The sequence below is a fragment of the Chelon labrosus genome (genome assembly GCF_963514085.1).
Source record: "Chelon labrosus genome assembly, chromosome: 23".
In the NCBI taxonomy this organism is placed as follows: Eukaryota; Metazoa; Chordata; class Actinopteri; order Mugiliformes; family Mugilidae; genus Chelon; species Chelon labrosus.
The window spans coordinates 10,114,317-10,133,371 of NC_140356.1; the positions used below are offsets into that span (position 1 = coordinate 10,114,317).

The 19,055-nt window shown below is 40.2% G+C and overlaps 2 protein-coding genes across 2 annotated transcripts; one reads left to right on the top strand and one right to left on the bottom strand.

Annotated features, from left to right (window-relative positions):
- The first annotated feature begins 563 nt into the window (after nt 1-563).
- Nucleotides 564-17,056, top strand: LOC311508878 (uncharacterized protein). The gene is made up of 20 exons (XM_084573867.1): nt 564-778; nt 1,828-1,995; nt 2,120-2,236; nt 2,419-2,496; nt 2,747-2,869; nt 3,948-4,054; nt 4,684-4,765; nt 4,934-5,017; nt 5,102-5,184; nt 5,278-5,311; nt 12,009-12,368; nt 12,970-13,137; nt 13,253-13,369; nt 13,540-13,617; nt 13,824-13,946; nt 14,951-15,057; nt 15,938-16,019; nt 16,256-16,339; nt 16,457-16,539; nt 16,641-17,056. Exons 1-20 carry the CDS (start codon nt 713-715, stop codon nt 16,681-16,683), a joined length of 2,187 nt encoding a protein of 728 aa, XP_084429993.1. The 5' UTR covers nt 564-712; the 3' UTR covers nt 16,684-17,056.
- Nucleotides 5,327-11,422, bottom strand: akr1b1.1 (aldo-keto reductase family 1, member B1 (aldose reductase), tandem duplicate 1). The gene is made up of 10 exons (XM_084573744.1): nt 10,574-11,422; nt 10,042-10,209; nt 9,783-9,899; nt 9,477-9,554; nt 9,248-9,370; nt 9,057-9,163; nt 8,726-8,807; nt 8,181-8,264; nt 7,885-7,967; nt 5,327-7,784 (listed from the first exon to the last, which is right to left on the bottom strand). The coding sequence occupies exons 1-10, from the start codon at nt 10,637-10,639 to the stop codon at nt 7,742-7,744; spliced, it is 951 nt and encodes a 316-aa protein (XP_084429870.1). The 5' UTR covers nt 10,640-11,422; the 3' UTR covers nt 5,327-7,741.
- Nucleotides 17,057-19,055: the final 1,999 nt, after the last annotated feature.

Below are 19,055 nucleotides of genomic sequence, written 5' to 3' on the forward strand. Positions count from 1 at the left end.
ATATTTATTTATTTTAATTATAACATGTTTGGACTGCCATAAAAATGGAGGTAAACAAATTTACAAATTAATGAATGTCTTTATTTACCTTTAACAGCATTTTTGGAGCATGGCATGTTTATTTAATAGGTAATGTATTCATTTCTTTGTTTAAAATTATGGCATGCTTGTTCCGCCATAAAAAAGAAACGTAGGTCAATACACACAGAGGCAAATTAAAATTGATGTCACATTTTACAAAGTAATTAATGTCTTGTATTATTTTTAGTGCATGGTTTGTGTATTTATAAGTGATTTATTAATTTCTTCACTGCTATTTATGAAAGTTTTGGTATTCCATACTAAAAAAAATAAAAATAAAGTAGTTAAGCTTTTGGTTCACTTTAGTGTAATGGTGAATGCCCTCCGTTAATATCAGCATTCTCCGTTAGACAAAGTGTACCTGACTTTCCTTTAAGCAGCCTAAATGACTAAAAAGTACATTTATATGTTAAGAATTGTTGCTGTCTAAGAATAAACCTGGAATAAACCAGATTGACAGGAGCGTGTGGCAGGCAGGCAGGCAGGCAGGCTGTGTCCTCAGTCCCCCTCAATTAAAAGGCATCACTAATCGATCCACGACGCCAGAGATCTGCTAGGGCTGTTCCCTGCGTCTTGCTGTCGCCCCTCGACTGTTTCAGCCACATTCACTTTCTGCTCGTCCTCTGGAGAAATGGCTACAGCAGTGAAACTGAGCACCGGTGCACAAATGCCCATAATCGGGCTGGGGACATGGAAGGTATGTTTATTTTCACATTTGCAGTTAATAATTCACCTGTTAAGTAAGCTAGCTGGACGTGCCAACAAAAGGCATGACTAGAGAGCGCAGAATTGAACTAACTTTACTCAAAATACCTATCCGCATTTTGATGTAAATTCGTTCGTAATTGCATATTATCTTGCAAGTTATTATTGTTTGATATATTAGTGACTTTAGAGTGCAACCGTGACTTGTACCAAATACGGCTAAATGCGCTCTTATCTTCGTGTTTTCTAGAAACGTATTCCAAGTGCGCAAAGCTGCAGGCTGACGTATCGCTGTGCACAGCTTCACTTGAACCCTGTGTTATCTGCTAAAATCAAAATAAGTTTAGTTTGTGTTTTCTTGCAAGCACTGACGGTTATGTAACTCATTCCTTGGCCGTGTACAGCTTGGACAGACACTTTCTTTTTTTTATTCGTTGACAAGAGAGACATGGAGGATTTGGTGCTTTAACCCTTTACAGTTCGAGGATTTAGCTCTTTTCTGATTTGTACTACCAATGCATATTTAGTTTCATCAATATTCCTGCCTAAATGCACTAAATTATAACTTGCTTAAGTCTTAGGGTAGTGCATTCTGCCCATCCTGACAGCTGTCTAGGGCTAGGTAGTTGGGATAAGGGACACATAATATATATATATAATATGAAATAGTATTTTACACAAAAGTAACGCCAAAGACCAGTGTAGAAGGACACATTCATCCAAGGATGATATTAAAATGTAACCTTATGGCCATTTACGGACCGAACTGTGCCAAAAACTACACAGAGGGACAGAATTAGGAGCAAGAAATCCTTCTCTGTTAAAGGACTGTGGTATTTTTGCAAAGGCTGTATGTGGGTCACACAGCTAATGTGAAATATGAATCCTTCATAGTGGGAATAAGCACCATAGGTCCACAAATAAAGCATTACTATAGTATAGCGTTTTGTCTATTTCATGCTACAGGATGCACATTCAAAGTACTACTAAGCAGTAGTTTAACTTTCTGCAGCAGAATGACTCCTCTTCCATTTCTTTTAGTCTCCTCCAGGGAAGGTCACTGAGGCAGTGAAAGCAGCCATCTCAGTGGGTTACAGGCACATCGATGGGGCGTTTGTCTACGAGAACGAGGCAGAGGTGGGCGAGGGTGTGCGGGCCATGATCAGCGACGGTGTGGTCAAGCGAGAGGATCTTTTCATTGTTAGCAAGGTGAGTTGCGGCTGCAAAAAAGCACTTCACTGTTACTTGTTACTGTTACCCACATGATTCAGTGTGTTTGTCCCCGGAGGGTGGATCATGCGTGCTGTTTTACTGACTTCTATGTCTTTCAAAGCTGTGGTGCACTTCCCATGAGAAGCCCCTGGTGAGGAAGGCCTGTGAGAAGACTCTGAGTGATCTCAAACTGGACTACCTTGACCTCTATCTGGTGCACTGGCCCATGGGTTTCAAGGTCGGAACATTATTGTCTTATATGAATATGTGTGTATTCTTTGTCAGTGTTGCTATGATGTATCTGAACTGTATAAGGAAAAATACAATTCCCCTTCAGCCATGTCACTGTGTAAGTGAGCTTTATTGCCCGTGTCAGAGTAATGTGGTCTCAAAGCTGTAATTCCCTTTGTCATGTTACAGGCTGGAGATGAACTTTTTCCTTTGGACAGTGCAGGAGAGACACTTAGTGATAATACTAACTTCTTGGATACATGGGAGGTAAGTTAAACGGATCAATGTTCTTGGGCACTCTGTTAGCATATTACTTCTTGTTCAGAAAAACAAAGGAGAGGAAATTAAATTACGATGCATGGCGCCAGACCAGTGATAAATGTAGTGTTGACAATAGTAAAGGGATGGAGGCAAAGTGTACATATAGCTCTATCACAAACTGGATTTAATATAAAATAAAACAAACCGGACTCAGCCTCTAACCAAGGTAAATATATTTTATGGTGTATTTTCTCAGGGGATGGAAGAGCTGGTGGACGCCGGTTTGGTCAAAGCTATCGGTATCTCCAACTTCAACAAGGATCAGATTGAAGCCATTCTCAACAAGCCGGGCCTCAAACACAAGCCTGTCAACAACCAGGTACACAAAGGGACATGTTTACCAGTCTACTGCCACCTCTCAGTGACACTACTGCTTGATACGAAATAATAGAGCCAGCCCTTGTAACATAAACATGGAGCTGCTTTAGATGTGACATGTTTGAGCCAGTGGGACTGAGCAGGAAGAAAACAGATACAGCTCAGACTTGTGGCTCTTAAAGGGTAAGACGCTGTAATGAAATTATCTGTCTTCTCTTATCGGGTCTGAGAAATAAATGTCTAGTTAAATTCATAATGGGCCACAGCAGTTTCCCCTCAGGGTAGTCCAATTAACTGGGTTGACCTTATATCTTTTTGTTCTTTTCAGAATCATAGCTCCCCATCAATGTCCTGGTTTGCCTGGTGGAGTTATGTATTAGATTAGGGCACCATTCTCCTTTTGTCTATTATCCTCCACAAACACAGAACAAAGGAAGCGAATAATATGGAATTCATGCTTTAAAATGATGTCAAGTTAGTACAGTGGGCTCTATAGGCATATACTTAATGCAATCATACAAATGTACTGTTGGGCTTCTCTTCAAAGGACAAATAAGAACACTTTTTGACCGTACTGAGATTCTTTCTTTTAAATTCAAAGTATTCTATAACTTGACACTTAATGCTAAATTGAATGCAAGTGGAGCTCTGTTTGAAGTCACGGTACAACTAAATATATATGCAACTCAGACACTAGCCCGTTACTTACAGAGGGTATAGTTAGGCTACTGAATACCACATTTCTGAGAATAAAAAATATTGTGTACATCCCTTAGTGCCCTTAGTTACATTTATATTACATATCACAGCACTCAATCTGTTTGGAAAAGAGTCTGTCAGCTTTGCACATCTGGACTTGGCAATATACTTCCTCTCTTATTCGGAAAAACACTCCAGATCTGTCAACTTACATCGCAGAACTCAGGTCTCAGCAGACCCGACGCATGCCGATGTCACTACCATGCTTCACAGTGGATATTGTGTCCTTTTTCCAGATGTGCTACGTTGTTTTCGGCACCAAATGTGCATTACTCCACGGTGTCTGCAGTGCTTCTCAAGATTTGTATTTGTTCCTCTAGGTGGAGTGCCACCCGTACCTGACCCAGGACAAACTGATCAACTACTGCCAGTCTAAAGGCATCTCAGTGACAGCTTACAGCCCTCTGGGGTCTCCTGACAGACCATGGTAAGTAGGAAGTGCAGTCAGAGATGTTGCATTGAATACATTTGGTCCATTTAATGTTGTTTTTCACGTAACAGTTATGCAAGCACAATAAACAATAAAACACATATAATGAACCAAACAGTGAATCAGATTGATGTGGAGAAAGACCTCAGTTTCTCTTAATGCAGATCTGGGGAAGATAATTATAGATCAAACTACAAAGTCATAAAAAGTTAGGTATCAAAGGGCCCTCTATCTGCACACTGCTGCAACGTGGGTCGTATTTAGTTGACTGCCATTTGAGTATTTATCAATACTTTGGTTAGTTTCAACTTGTGACCTTGGTTCCTCTATTTCTTTGTGGTTTGACTCTGTGGTATGTTTTGTCATGTGACTGACCTAGATTATTTTCATTCTCGACTCACAAGACTTATATAAAGATGACTTGTTGTTTTTAGAGCTGTGTTCATGTTGATAAATCTCATAGTTTTTCATAGTTTTTAAATCTCAAAATCATTTACTTTTTACAGTTTCCAACTACTGCAGCAATGTTTAATTATTACTTCAGTGTATTTTTCTGAAGTACTCATAATTATTTTGTCCACTTATTCACTGAAAGCAAAATGATGTATAAAGTATTTTAACTGTAGGGCAAAGCCAGATGAACCGTCCCTTCTGGATGATCCCAACATTAAAGCCATCGCTGAAAAGCACAAGAAGACATCTGCTCAGGTACGACATCCGTAAAGGTGCAAGCTACTGAAAAATGAAACTAGAGTTGAGATGCGCACACACAAATTAACGATAGGTCCCCTTTTAATGAACATGCATCAATAATTTTGACTTCATTTTGTGTGTTTATGTCACATGTTAAAACCCTGCCTCCTCTTCTTCTGCCAGGTCCTGATCCGCTTCCACATCCAGAGAAATGTGATTGTGATCCCCAAGTCGATCACACCGCACCGCATCAAGGAGAACTTCCAGGTATATAGCTAAGCAGATTTCTGTTTTATTCTGTAAATGCCACTTCTAGCCGGTGCATTCAAGCCTTTGTTCAAATGTTTGCAGGTGTTTGACTTTGAATTAACTGAGGATGAAATGAAGACTATATTAGGATTCAACAGGAACTGGAGAGCCTGTCCAATGCAATGGTGAGCCTGCATGTAATTTGTTTTTTTGGTTTTATTTGCAACATTAATTTGTTACATAACCTCTATTTGATTTCTTTTTTTTTCCCTCTTCAGGGGCCTCAAGCACAAAGACTACCCATTCAACACTGAATTCTGAAATGAAAACCACTGAGTTTCCACAGATGAACAGTGGGTGCTGGTGTTTGCTTCTCTAGCTTCTAGACGGCTCGCTTTCTACTTCCTGAGACTTCAGTTTGTGTTTTTTGTGTCTAATTTTCATTTTTATTTTACACTCCAAAGTCCAATTTAGTCCCTCTTTTGAGATTTTCAAAATGAAGTGGCTTAAATTCATGTCATCATTTCACGTGCGACTTTTCTACTGTTTTACAAGCACTTTTGTTTCATCTTCAGTGTGGCAGTTTAAGTTACTGATGAACCCTAATCTGTGCCATACACGGTAAATTACTTGTGAAAGTGAACAATTTGTTCTAAGGCAGCATTACCAATAGCAAAAGCTATTTTGTTTTGTAGAAAAGATGTGTGAAAGAGGGAAAACTACCCACTATAAACTCTCACTGCAAATTATTTTTTAAGTCAAAACATATTTTTTTAGCACTAATGTAGATACGTCCAACAATGCACTCCTCATTTATCTTGTTTCCTCACAGTGTCCATTAATGCAGTTTGCGACCAAGTTTATTTTTATGACTTGGGTAGATGATTAATGACATAGACATTTGATGGCAAAATGCTAGGCAGTATTACTTCTGCAAAACACAAAACATGTTGTGAAAAGTCTGACAGTTCCCTCTGTGAATCTGGGACACTGACACAGTTACCTGTTTAACAAAATGTATTCAAGTTACAGTCATATAACGAATATAGACTTTAAGTGCAGACTCTTCAGATTGGATGAAAGGTGCTGGAATTACTTTGTACCCTCCTTTTCTTCAGGTGCTCAAAATGTAATTGGATAAATATACCATTTTCATTTTTAATAGTTTGCAGTAAATCGCTGCCTGAAATCTCTCTATTCTCAAAGCTTATGAATAGTTTGCGTCCTCTATATTTGGACTAGCGAAGATCTCTCTTTTTGGCTACCTGCTGGAGGGGGGTCTTCACTTGGCATCAGGTTTCCAAATGCTAATGTCACACTTTGAAACAGCTCCAGTTGATAAAGAAATAAGGAACTCAATCATCCAATTACCTTTGTTCCCGTGAAGAAAAGAGTCTGCACCGTTACAGTATATCGGCCTGACTGCGTGTGCCACTTTGTAGTCGTGTGTTAACCCTGTTACCAAGCTGTTGCTTTCACCTCCAGCACCATCTGTTTTCATAAGGCATTACAATAAAGTCCTGTGGGAGAAAATAAGACCAGTTAATCCTTTTTTTCTACACAGCTGAGCAGTGAAGAGAACAATCAAGTGAGTCTTGTGTGATACACACACACACATACATTATATTGATAATTATTGTCATATGTGTAGCGCTCCCATTTATTTATTTATTTTTTCATTTTCTAGTTAGGACCATAAATGTTTTTGGTAACTGATGATAGAGCCCGCCCTCTTATGACCATGTCTGCCTTATACTAATAAGAGTGTCCTGTTTTATGATGTGTACGATATATAGCAACTGTTACACCATGGGATTTCCAACATCTTGTGTGTCAGGAAATACTGCAGCAAAGAAAGAACTGCAAATGGAACAGGTGGATCAATGTAACCACCTTGTTCCTGGTAAAATAGTTTTTCACATATCACACACCGTATTGTCACAATGATTTGTACTAAAAGGACGTTTTATTTATGTAGCAAATTCCACACAGAAATGAACACTTTCTCACAGTAACAGTGATTCATTAGGAGACCAGAAATGCACCAGAGGAGTAGATGTTAGTACAAATATATCATGAAAAAGATAAACCAAACACTGCATGAATGAGTCAAATTGGGCTGAGTACATCTAAATATTTAGGCCTGTCTTGGTTAGTACTGTTTGTTCTTGATACTGTTTGTTGAGTTTCCTTTAGTACAGATCTTTCAACATACTGAAGTGCATGGATCAGTTCTCTTGACTGACCTTTCCTGCTATAACTAGTGCCAAAATTGGGTGAAATGTACAGCTTTCTCGTCTCCGATTGGCGTATTTTGCAATTTCTGCGCTCTTTTTGTCAAATAACGTCCTCAGACATGCAGCATTTGTTCCATTTAGTGTTAAAAAACTGGTCCCGGTAACAGTGAAGTCCTACCTCCTTCTCCCAACACCTCCTAGCATGCTTTGGTCCAACAACCACCCTGCTTGCATAACTACATAGCATTTATGATGATCACTTTCACTCGCATTTCTCATATTTGACCTAACAAATCAGAAGAAAGTGTAACAGTTACACACTCTGTAGTGTTCAGTTCATTTAAATTCCTAATATAAATGTAAGAATTAACAGCTTCAAGTTCAAGCAGGAGGAATTATTCAGGCACCGTCTATAAAGGCACATTAGTAAGGTAGTAGTTAAGGATTTGTTAAAGTCTCAGAAGTTGATGCAAAACAGAAATAGCGCAGCATGTTGTTTGGTCAGTTAGAATTCCGCATTCAGGGGGAAGTCCTTGTGTTTTGACGCCCTAAACAGAAAAGACAAGGGATGTTCATCACTTGACGTTAAGACAATAACGTAATCCCTTTATATTTCTCTGTTGTTTCCTTCCCCTCGTCTTTACTCACCATTTCATATCAAATGCTCTCCAGTTCTTGTTCAGACTCAGCATGGTCTTCATGTCGTCTTGGCTTATCTCAAAGTCAAACAACTGAAACAGAAAGAACGGCTAATCACCCGAGGCCAAGTACTGACACTCCCCTCTGTGTGCTGTCTAAATGGAAGTAAGACTTATACTATCATGGACACATCACTTAGTCTAGTCTAAAGCAAATCACAACTTAAATTCCCATGATGGGGCAGATTATGGTCACTATTTATGGAACTGATCCCAAAATTACTTCCTGATTTAAGATTACTATACCTGGAAGTTTTCCTTGATACGATGGGGTGTTACCGACTTGGGAATGACTATCACGTTCCTCTGGATGTGGAACCTGAGGAGAATCTGATGGGAAACCATTATTTCCTTCCTGAATATCTTTGCATGACCGCATAGTTTGTGGTTCAGCACACAATACTGTAGTGTTCAGCCTCCCGTGATTACGATTTTTAATCCATCATGTGACGGCAATGACTTTCTTCTTACTGACCTCATTTACAAATGTGGCGTTACATAATTTTAGACGAAGCAGTTACACACATGTTGGGGTTTCTGCGGTGTCGGCGTGTGCCCCGCTAACCCGCCAGCGACACTGCAATATAATATCTGTTTGTTCGCTTGTTTGCACTCGTGCTGCTGCTATCTGGAGTGTGATCTCTTGGCATACCCAACATGAGGCTTCAAATTGCAACAGTTTATGCTTATTCAATTTACTCCATAAGGGACGTAATCCAAAATGCTTCACACTCTTATATGGCAAAGAGGAAGAAATGGAAAGCCACAGTAGACGATGATTTTCTTCTTACCTGCCCTGGAGTCTTGTTGTACTTTTTAGCAATGTCTTTGATCTTGGGCTCCTCGAGCAGAGATGGTTGATCAGATGAAGCCCTTTTGTAAATAAGACCAGAAGAGAATGAGTGACAGTTCTTCGACATGTACAGTAAACCTGCTAACATGTCTTCTATTGCTTTGAGTCCTGCATATGATATGTTGTAGCATAGATAGATAACAGGAGGTTGGGAGTTCTAAGCCTTGGTGCGAAACGTTAGAAAGTTGGCACCATCTCCTGTGATGAGCAGATGTGATAAAGTAATACAAGAGCATGGTTCCTGTCTTGTGTTCTGTATGTCCACTCACCAGGGTCTATCAGGGGAACCCAGCGGGCCGTAAGCTGTCACTGAGATGTCCTTCGAGTGGCAGTAGTTGATCAGCTTCTCTTGGGTCAGGTATGGGTGACACTCAATCTACGGAAACATCCAAATAGTTTAGGTTTTATTTTCTACTTGTGCTATTTTTCAGTATATTATGATGAAAATCATGTTTTCCACCTGGTTGTTAACAGGCTTGTACTTGAGGCCAGGCTTGTTGAGTAAGGTTTCAATCTGGTCTTTGTTGAAGTTGGAGATGCCAATAGCTTTGACCAACCCATCGTCCACAAGCTTTTCCATTTCCTTTTAGACACATTGCACACTAGTGTTAGTAAGGAGCAGAAACCCTGTTTCTGTATAGTCTGATTAAACTGCTCAATGTGTCAGTGCACTGAGTGAGTTTTATTACCTCCCAAGTGTCCAAGAAGTTGCTGTCATCGGGGATTGCATAGCCGTGTTCATCTAAAGGGAACGGATCATCCCCTGGCTGCAGTGGCAAAAAGAAATCTGTCAAACTTGCACAATGAAGTTGGACAGAATATTTTTCTTCTATCTCTACATTATGGAACAAATGTCTCCGTCTCTGAGGCCAAGTTTACTTAGACATGTCAAGGTTACTTAGACAAGGCCCAACATGCAGCCTGAACTCTTTGTTTGGTTTTATAAACAGGATGTCGTGGTGTTTTTTATAGCCATGAGAAGGGGGTGTCCACACCTTAACCCCTATCGGGAAATGCATTAGGTAAAGGTCCACGTAGTCCAACTTCAAATCTCTGAGAGTTTTCTCACATGCTCCCCTCACCAGAGACCGGAGGTGGAAAGTACACCATAGCTAGGAAAAACAAACATGGGTTTTACCAAACATGCTTGTAGGGATTACTGAGAATGTGATAATGTGTGTCTTAGCATGTCTAATTTGTTAAATGTGCTGTCACGGACGACACACATATGTTTTTCAACCAACTGACTCTTACCTTACTGACGATGAACAGATCCTCCCTCTTCACAACTCCCTGGTCAATCATAGCGCGAACTCCAGCCCCAACTTCTTCTTCATTCTCATACAGATAGGCACCATCTATGTGCCTGTAGCCACAGGCTATAGCCTCCTTCACGGCCGCAGTGACCTTACCTGGCTCCGACTGGTGATATAGGGTGACACCAAAAGACATTGTAAACTTGTGGCAATGATTGTCAGTGTTCTGGCTTATTCAGTGAACATTATTTCCGTTTTTAGACTTCTTCTCTAGTCTCTGTAGGCAGAGGTTAATGTGTAGTGATATGTTAATATTGACAATCTTTGTGCAGGTCATGTTGAGGTAAGCTGGGGTAAAAATCTAGTTTATTGTACTGTGGTTGTGCTACTTAAATGACAGATTTGAACCTATATTCAGGCAGCAAGACATGAAATTATAAATATATATTACATGAAAACAAAACCCAATAAAGATGGCACAAAATACCAATCTAATAAACCACTGCAAGGTAAAAGTTTAAGATCCTTACCCTCCATGTTCCCAGACCCACAATAGGCACCTTGGCTCCGTTGTTGAGAGTAATTGTAGGTATCATCTTGGTTATGTTCTCTGTCTAGCAGGAGCAGTCAGCAACATGCAGTCAGAGCACTCTCCTATGCTGCTATCCACTGAATATAAGAGGAGGCAGCCTCTTATGCAACAGGCAGTGACAGAGGAGGAGGCGCTAATCTGCAGGAAGAATGTGCATCTGGGTGTGATTAGTTCAGTCTGCCTAGCGTGCCATGCAGCCACATCATGGAAATGAAGTAATACCGAGAAAGGCACTGCAGGGGGAGCAATGCATCAGAGCAAACTGTGTGATGACATGTAAGGGCTGCACAGAATGTCATGATGCCTGGACAAATTGGAAATAATGCCTTCGTTATTCAGAGAAACATTCCCGAAAGGTTGTGTGAAACAAGGGTTCATTTATGTATTTGAATGAGTATGTAATTTTTTGAAGAAATAGAACATTCAGATGTTAATTTGCAATCAACTATACTGCACGGCTTTGACGCAGTGACCCCGTCTAGTTTGATCAAATCTTGTTTTGTTACTTCTAGTTTAGGTCATAAATAAGTAGCTTGATGTCGAAACAAGTATGTGACACTTGTTTGTATGGAAAAATTCCTCGCTATATCCAGTATGTAAATCTTCCCCGACAAGTGTTACGGGTGATGTTTAATATGAACACCTGATGCCTCAACCAAAAGTTAAAAATAGTCAATCATTGACACTTTTGCAAAGTTTTTTCATTTTTTTTGGGTGTTTTTCTATGTGTTGGTATTGGATCACCACAAGTCTTTGGGATGCATTAAAACCCAAACGTGAGGTTAGTAATAACTAATCTCAGTAATTTACTGCTTTACTCGGCAGAAAAGCGGTGACATTGCTGCACATCCAGATTAGGTGAAACGAGCGGATTAGACACTGTTGACTGTGTTAATGGCAGCTGTATAAAACGACGCGTTGATAAGAGTGCTTTGGCACTACCTCAAGCTCACCAGATATGCGGTATTTAGCTCAGCAAGCATGACTCAGCAGAAGCAGCAGAAGTCCATTGAGTCCTTTCCCTGCCCTGGCATGTATGAAACAGCAAAAACCTACCATTTGAGAGATGTCTTTGTGAATATAAGGAGGTTAAACTTGTGTCTGGACTGTTCGCTCATGGTAAAGTTAGATTTGTAGCACAATATATTAATGGAGCGGTGGTTGAGCTTTCGATAATATAGCTTCAACAACAGTCCAGACTGTCTCGAGGCGCTTTGCAAAACGCAGACCCTGAAGCATCAAGGCAAAGCAAATCAGCCGAGATCTATAGCAGCATAACTAAGGGATAGTTCAGGGTCATCTGAGCCAGAACGAAGAATAAGCCTTATCTAAAAGGTTTTCAGGCAGAGATGTAATGACACATCATATATTAAATTCATGGAATTGGTAATATAAGGACGGTTTGCCCAGTCATGCAATTGCTGGAACTGAGCCTTGTTAATATTATAGAAACGTGCCGTTCAACACAGGAGAGCCCACGCCCTAAACTTTGGTCTACTTCAAATTCTAAAAGATTGATGATAAACAAACACATGACTCAGGTTTCATTCTTTGAGAAATGCAGCAGTTATTTTGTGGGTGGTGTCACCGAGGGTTCCTCCGTCTTTATATACAACCGTCGCAATTTAACCACATTCACATCCACTTTCTGCTTGTCCTCTGGAGAAATGGCAACATCGGTGAAGCTGGCCAACGGTGCCCTGATGCCCATCGTGGGACTTGGGACATGGAAGGTATGTTCATTTTCCGCTACTGTGTCGTTAACAAGTTAATAATTAACCTTGTATGGGGACTAGAGACTGCAGAATAAGCGCTGAAGTGAAGTTTTCTTCCAAGTGTCTGCGCAAGAGGACGTCACTTTAACTCTTCAAAAAATTCTTGCGAAATTCCTATAATGTGAGGAAGTAGTAGTAGTAGTGCACGTTAACCCGCGAAAAAAAGTGCATGTTGACCAGATGTCAGGATGGGACAAGATCACTGAGACTACTCACTCAATGATAATATTAAAATGTCTCTCCACTAACCTTTTCTCTATGTCCCAACCAAACGGTGCCAAAAGCTAAACTGGGGTACAAAATTAAGAACTACAAGTCCTACAACACCTGGTTTTTATTTTTATTATTTGTACAGCTTCTGTGCAGGTGAGCATCATAATGCAATATATTAATCATATATAGAAGACATAAGTTCACAATATTAGATTACAGTGCTGTTACTGTGCAGCACTGTATAACCACAGTTTCTTCTAAGGTATGCCACAAGGTGTATACTGTATTTGTGCTGTTGTACTGGTGAGTTTGGTACTGTCTGTCATCCAACATCCATCTCTTTTAGTCTCCTCCAGGGAAGGTCACTGAGGCGGTGAAAGCAGCCATCTCAGTGGGTTACCGGCACATTGATGGGGCGTTTCTCTACCAGAACGAGGAAGAGGTGGGCGAGGGTGTCCAGGCCATGATCAAAGACGGCGTGGTCAAGAGGGAGGATCTGTTCATTGTTAGTAAGGTGAGGATGTGCATTCAAAATGTCATCTGTTAAAAAAATGACTTTGCAATAAACAGATTTAACAGTGAATTCCTGATTATTCTTGCTAACTAACTGACTTTCATGATTTTCAAAGCTGTGGTGCACTTTCCATGAGAAGTCTCTGGTGAGGGTTGCCTGTGAGAAGACTCTCAGTGATCTCAGACTGAAGTACCTGGACCTCTATCTGGTGCACTTCCCCGCAGGTTTAAAGGTAGGCGCGCTCTTGTCCTGTGTGTGAAAATGCATGTATCCTCTCTGTTTTTATCAATCAGCCGTATACCAAATGAGAACCTTTCCCTAAAGCCATTTTTCAGGCCTTCTGTGAACACATAGCCATGCGTTGTAAACCTGAAGGACATTAATCCATTTGTCATGTTTCAGCCTGGAAGTGAACTTTTCCCCGTGGACAGTGCTGGAAACATAATTGGTGATGATACAAACTTCCTGGACACATGGGAGGTAAGTTAAATTGACTACAGTTGTGTAAAACTTGAAATTCAAACAAGTAAAACTTCTAGGGCACGCTGATATCAGGATGTTAGAAGCAAAGGAAAATAATAAATAACAAATTTATGATGCATGGTGACCAGACCTGTGATCACAGTGGTGTTGACAGCAAAGGGCCTGCAGGCAAACTGTTGCTACAGCATTGTTTATCTTCTCAGGGGATGGAAGAGCTGGTGGACGCTGGTTTGGTCAAAGCTATTGGCATCTCCAACTTCAACAAGGATCAGATTGAAGCTGTTCTCAACAAGCCAGGCCTCAAACACAAGCCTGTCAACCACCAGGTACATTTAAGGACTCTCTTACTTAAGCAATGTCACCTCCCCTTGACATTACTTTGTCGGCGATGTCACCTTTGCCCGGTAAATATTAGCACAAACCATTGTTTAACTACGGTTGTTTTAGATATGGTATGTTTGAGCCGAGGATATCTGGCAGCAGGAAAACAAATACATTTCAAGTTTGTGGTTTTTAAAGGACAAGAGGCCATAATTGCATAATCTGTCTCCTCCAGGCATGTCTGAAAAAATAAAGGTCTTGGTAATTCATAATGGAGCACAGCAGTTTTCCCTCAGGCTAGTCCAGTTAGTTGAGGTGACCTTATATTTTAGCTCTTTGTCAGACCCATCTGTGCCCTGCTTTGTATGGTTGAAGTCATTATAAAACTATATATACATGCATCAAGCAGAGAAAACATCTAAAGAGATTGCAGAAACTACTAAACTTGGGTTAAGAACTGTCCAACGCATTATTAAAAATTGGAAGGGCAGTGGGGAACCATGACCTTCATTGTGTTCCCTGATGGCACGGGCATATTCCAAGATGACAATGCCAGGATTCATGGGGCTCAAATTGTGAAAGAGTGGTTCAGGGAGCATGAGACATCATTGTCACACATGGATTGGCCACCACAGAGTCCAGACCTTAACCACATTGAGAATTTTTGAGATGTGCTGGAGAAGGCTTTGCGCAATGGTCAGACTCTCCCATCATCAATACAAGATCTTGATGAAAAATTAATGTAACACCAGATGGAAATAAATCTTGTTAATCAAAGCTAAAGGTGATCCAACGAAATATTAAGAGTGTGTGACCTTTTTTTGGGATGGTGACTTTTTGTTGGCCAGGCAGTGTACAGTATATGTTTAGACAACCCAAAACATGATGATGTCACCACCATGCTTCACAGTGGATATTGTGTTCTTTTTCAGGTGTTGTTTTCAGCGGCAAATGTGCATTACTCCATGGTTTCTGCAATGCTTCTCAAGATTTGTATTTGTCCCACTAGGTTGAATGCCACCCATACCTGACCCAGGAGAAAATGATTAACTACTGCCACTCAAAGGGGATCACAGTGACAGCTTACAGTCCCCTGGGGTCCCCTGACAGACCATGGTAAGTAGGCAGGGTGGACACAGCTTTGTCAAAATAGCATTAGAAACTAATTTCAACTTATTAAAGGCCTTTTTACACATGGAAGTCAGTCTGCACTTGTGCAAGTGCTGAAGAACTTCCAAAAAGTACCTTCGTTGATGAACATGCATCTAACATTGGCATTGACCAGCAACACTAATTATTCTTATGGTGTTGCGCACCTTTATATTATCGTGTCTTGGATGCTTTATCTTCAGATGGCATTGCTCTCTCCCATCCTTACATATCCTTTCTCCCATCCTCTCCAAACATACATGAAAAGTGTCTGCAAGTTTTTGTTTTCACCAGCTGACTTTTTAATAACGTCACTGAACCATATTTTAAAATCTCAGTCCTCTCCTCTCCACTGTGTTACAGTGGCTCATTTTTCTGATCATTAATGGAAATATTGTACTGGAACTGTTGTTGGGATTAAAAGAACTGGATTAGGGTGGTTTATATCTTAGTGATCAGATAGAGTCGGATTTGTTCAGGTCAACAGTGACGATTCCACATAGAAAAAAGTTACATACGTAGTTCCACAGGGTTCTGCTCTAGGGCCGATACTTTTCATAATATACATGCCTGTAAACCTCAAATGCTATGCAGATGACACCCAACTATATCTTTATCTATGAAATCACAAGATGGAACAAAACAGCTAGTGAAACTGCATGCGTGTCTTAAAGACATAAAAGCCTGCTCCAAAGGAGGAAGTCTGAAATGGTCTAAATAAAGGGGGTCATAAGTAGGTCATATTTGATGATATTTCTGTGTTTATAGAAACTTTGGTTAGTTTCATTTACATTTACTTGGAGAGTCATGTAAATGACACTGACTGGATAATTCCTTTGAACTGCAGGGCCAAAGAGGGTGAACCGTCTCTTCTGGATAACCCCAACATTAAAGCCATCGCTGAGAAGCACAAGAAGACAACTGCTCAGGTACACACTGGCTCAAGCAAATAAAACAAAAATGCCTTTGAGACTTTTGGTGCGCATGCATTTAAATGCTTGCTCTTCCTTTGTTTCAAAGATGAACATTGACTTTATTTTTGTAGCCATTAACATAAATAAAAGAGAGAAACATGTGCTTAATATGGTTGCTATTTGCCCGGCACTTTTATGATAATGAACTTAAATGTAAAGTTATATTTAAACCCTGCCTCCTCTTCTGCCAGGTCTTGATCCGCTTCCAGATCCAGAGGAATGTGGTTGTGATCCCCAAGTCGATCACCCCGCACCGCATACAGGAGAACTTCCAGGTATTTAGCTGGACATATATGTATATATATTTTTTCTTTCTTCGATTAGGCCTACATTTTCTTTACTTACGCCGATCTTGGCTTGTAAAATAAAACGATTGTTTACAATGTTTGCAGGTGTTTGACTTTAAATTGACCGATGAGGAGATGAAGACTATAAGTAGCTTCAACAGGAACTGGAGAGCCTTAGGCATGGAATGGTGAGACTTCGCATCTTTGTACTCCTTAGTTTGAGACGTTCATTTGTTGTGTGCTAGACAACCTTGTATTAATTCTCCATTTATTTTTTTTCTCTCTGTAGGTGCATGAAGCACAAGGACTTCCCATTCAACACTGAATTCTGAAATAGAAAATACAAGTTGACAGTGGGTGATGGAGTTTGCTTCTCTACTCTTCTTCACATATTTCTTCAACACAGTTTGCAACCAAGTGTACTTGTATCACTTCCGTAGATGGATTAGTGGCTTAACATAGAAATTTGATGGTGAAATGCTATATACTATTTTTATTTATTTATTTTTTCTGTGAAACACTGAATATCTTTTGTCAACTTGCCTTGGGATCAGTCATGTGACACTTCATGTGTATCAACACTGTTGCAAAATCATTGCTTTCACTTCCTGAAGTATCTGCTTTCACAATGCATTACAATAAATTCCTGTGGCAGAAATAAAACCTGTTAATTTACATTTCCTACGCAGCCTAGCAGTGAAAATTACAACCGACTCAGTCTGAAAACCGTGTGACTGGGGAAATGAATGAATGAATGAGCTGATGGAACCTGATTATACACGGCGTTACATATAGTGCACGCTTAAAAATGTTTAATATGTAATGCACCATTTTTTTACATTTCTAGTTAGTGGCATTGATGTCTTTGATTATCTTACTAGTCAGTGTCAAAGTACTGCAATTCCAGATATGAAAAGTGAATATTATATCTGTCTTATGTATAAAATAACCAGAGCAACGAGAGACTGTTAACATCTTGTATAGCAGGAAAGTATGGTCCCCAAGAGAAACGTCTGGACAAACAAGTGAAATGCTAGTCCATATCAAAAGATGTGTGCATGGAGCTGATTTCATCGTATTAATGTGCTGCATGTGTTTTTGTTGGATCTCCAACATGGAGGTCCTGCGCATGCAGTGACTCGACAGAAAAGTTACTACGCATCCGCCAAGATGCTGATTAGATAATGTAGAGTAATGCCCGTGTTTGAACAATGAAAGATAATGCGTGTTGAATGAAGGCACATATCTACATCAGGTAATACCTGTTGTCACCTGATATACAGTATGTGGAAGGTTAACTCAGCAGAAGGTGAGGGGTTGATTCAAAGTATTTCTTGTATGCCTTTAAACATTAAAAGAAACTACTACTTTTTTTGAAGTGCTCATAGGATTATAGGTTATACTTGGATGTAGTTAGATACACCCGTCAGGCATAACATTATAACCACTGACAGAGGAAGTAAATAACATTGACCATCTTGTGACAATACAACGTTCTGCTGGGAAACTTTTGGACCTGGCATTGGTGTGGATGTTACTTAGATATGTAGCACCCACCTAGACCAGACCAGGCACCCCCACCCCATAGCAATGACACTCCTTGATGGCAGCAGTCATCCCCAGCAGGATGCAGCCTGACACAGGCACACACACAAAAACGCTTTAGGAACAACAACAAAAAAAAAAACATGAATGAAAAAACCCGGTTTTAATGTTATTGTGACTAATCTCAGTGAGTCACTGCATGACTTTGCAGAAAAGAGTAAAGCTGCTGCACATCCACTTTATCAGATATCAGGGATTAGACGAAACAAGCTCATACACACCGTAGTGTAGTGTAGTGATTAATATTAGTACAGCTTAGGTTCTGGCACAGTTAGATATGAACAATTAACGGGCCTTTGACGATGACTGATGTATAAAGCCACACCTACTACATCCGAATCACTCGATACACAATATGTAAATGGCAGACTGGGTAAAAAGTCAGGAAGGTTGACTCAGCAGTCGGTGAGGGGTCAATTAAGTTACTCCACAGTTTGGGCATGTAGGAAACAATGACAGCCTGCTGCTTTAGAAAGTTCCTCAAGGATAAAAGGAGTTTATATGTGTACACAGTTATTTATCAATGGCAGGTCGCATATTATATTCATGTAATGCATAATACATTAAAAAAAGTACAGAATCTGATTTATTAATATACATATTTTATGGGAAGCGTTAAACCAGCTAACCCCCTTAACTTTGATCTAGATCAAGTTCTAAGTTGCCAAAAGTAAGCAAACACAAGAGTCATATTTGGTCGATGCCATAGGAAGATAATCTAGTTTATGTAAACTGAACGGAACCTGCGTGTGGAGTCTCTGACTTCTAAGTCTAGCCTGCATGTAGCAGTAGCACCGTGTTGGTTATACACAGAGCTTTGCAGATACACGTGTTGTAGCTGTCCTATATAGGCTACTCTGTTCCATGTTGTGCTGTCCTTCAGATTTTCCCAAAAAGACTGGAGACAGAACTTCTTTGTAGTAGAGGTATTAAGGTTTATCATGTAGCTACTGTCTGCCCCCCCTCTAGCTTTTCTGATCCTTTGTTTTTTTTTTCAGTGCTTCTTATGAACTCTGCTTTGGTTTCTAGTTCAAGCCAGCCTATCAACCAATCGGCAACCCAGGGGCGGCGCTCTGTTAGCTTGTTGGAGGACTAGACA

Bases quoted from the DNA above. Each gene is read 5' to 3' on its own strand.
- akr1b1.1 (XM_084573744.1), bottom strand. From the start codon at position 10,639: ATGATACCTACAATTACTCTCAACAACGGAGCCAAGGTGCCTATTGTG. The intron at 10,210-10,573 runs GTAAGGATCTTA...CTATATCACCAG, and splicing joins TGGGTCTGGGAACATGGAGG to TCGGAGCCAGGTAAGGTCAC. The intron at 9,164-9,247 runs GTGGAAAACATG...ATGTTTCCGTAG, and splicing joins ACAAGCCTGTTAACAACCAG to ATTGAGTGTCACCCATACCT.
- LOC311508878 (XM_084573867.1), top strand. From the start codon at position 713: ATGGCTACAGCAGTGAAACTGAGCACCGGTGCACAAATGCCCATAATC. The intron at 15,058-15,937 runs GTAAGTAGGCAG...TTTGAACTGCAG, and splicing joins GGGTCCCCTGACAGACCATG to GGCCAAAGAGGGTGAACCGT. The intron at 16,340-16,456 runs GTATTTAGCTGG...CAATGTTTGCAG, and splicing joins GCATACAGGAGAACTTCCAG to GTGTTTGACTTTAAATTGAC.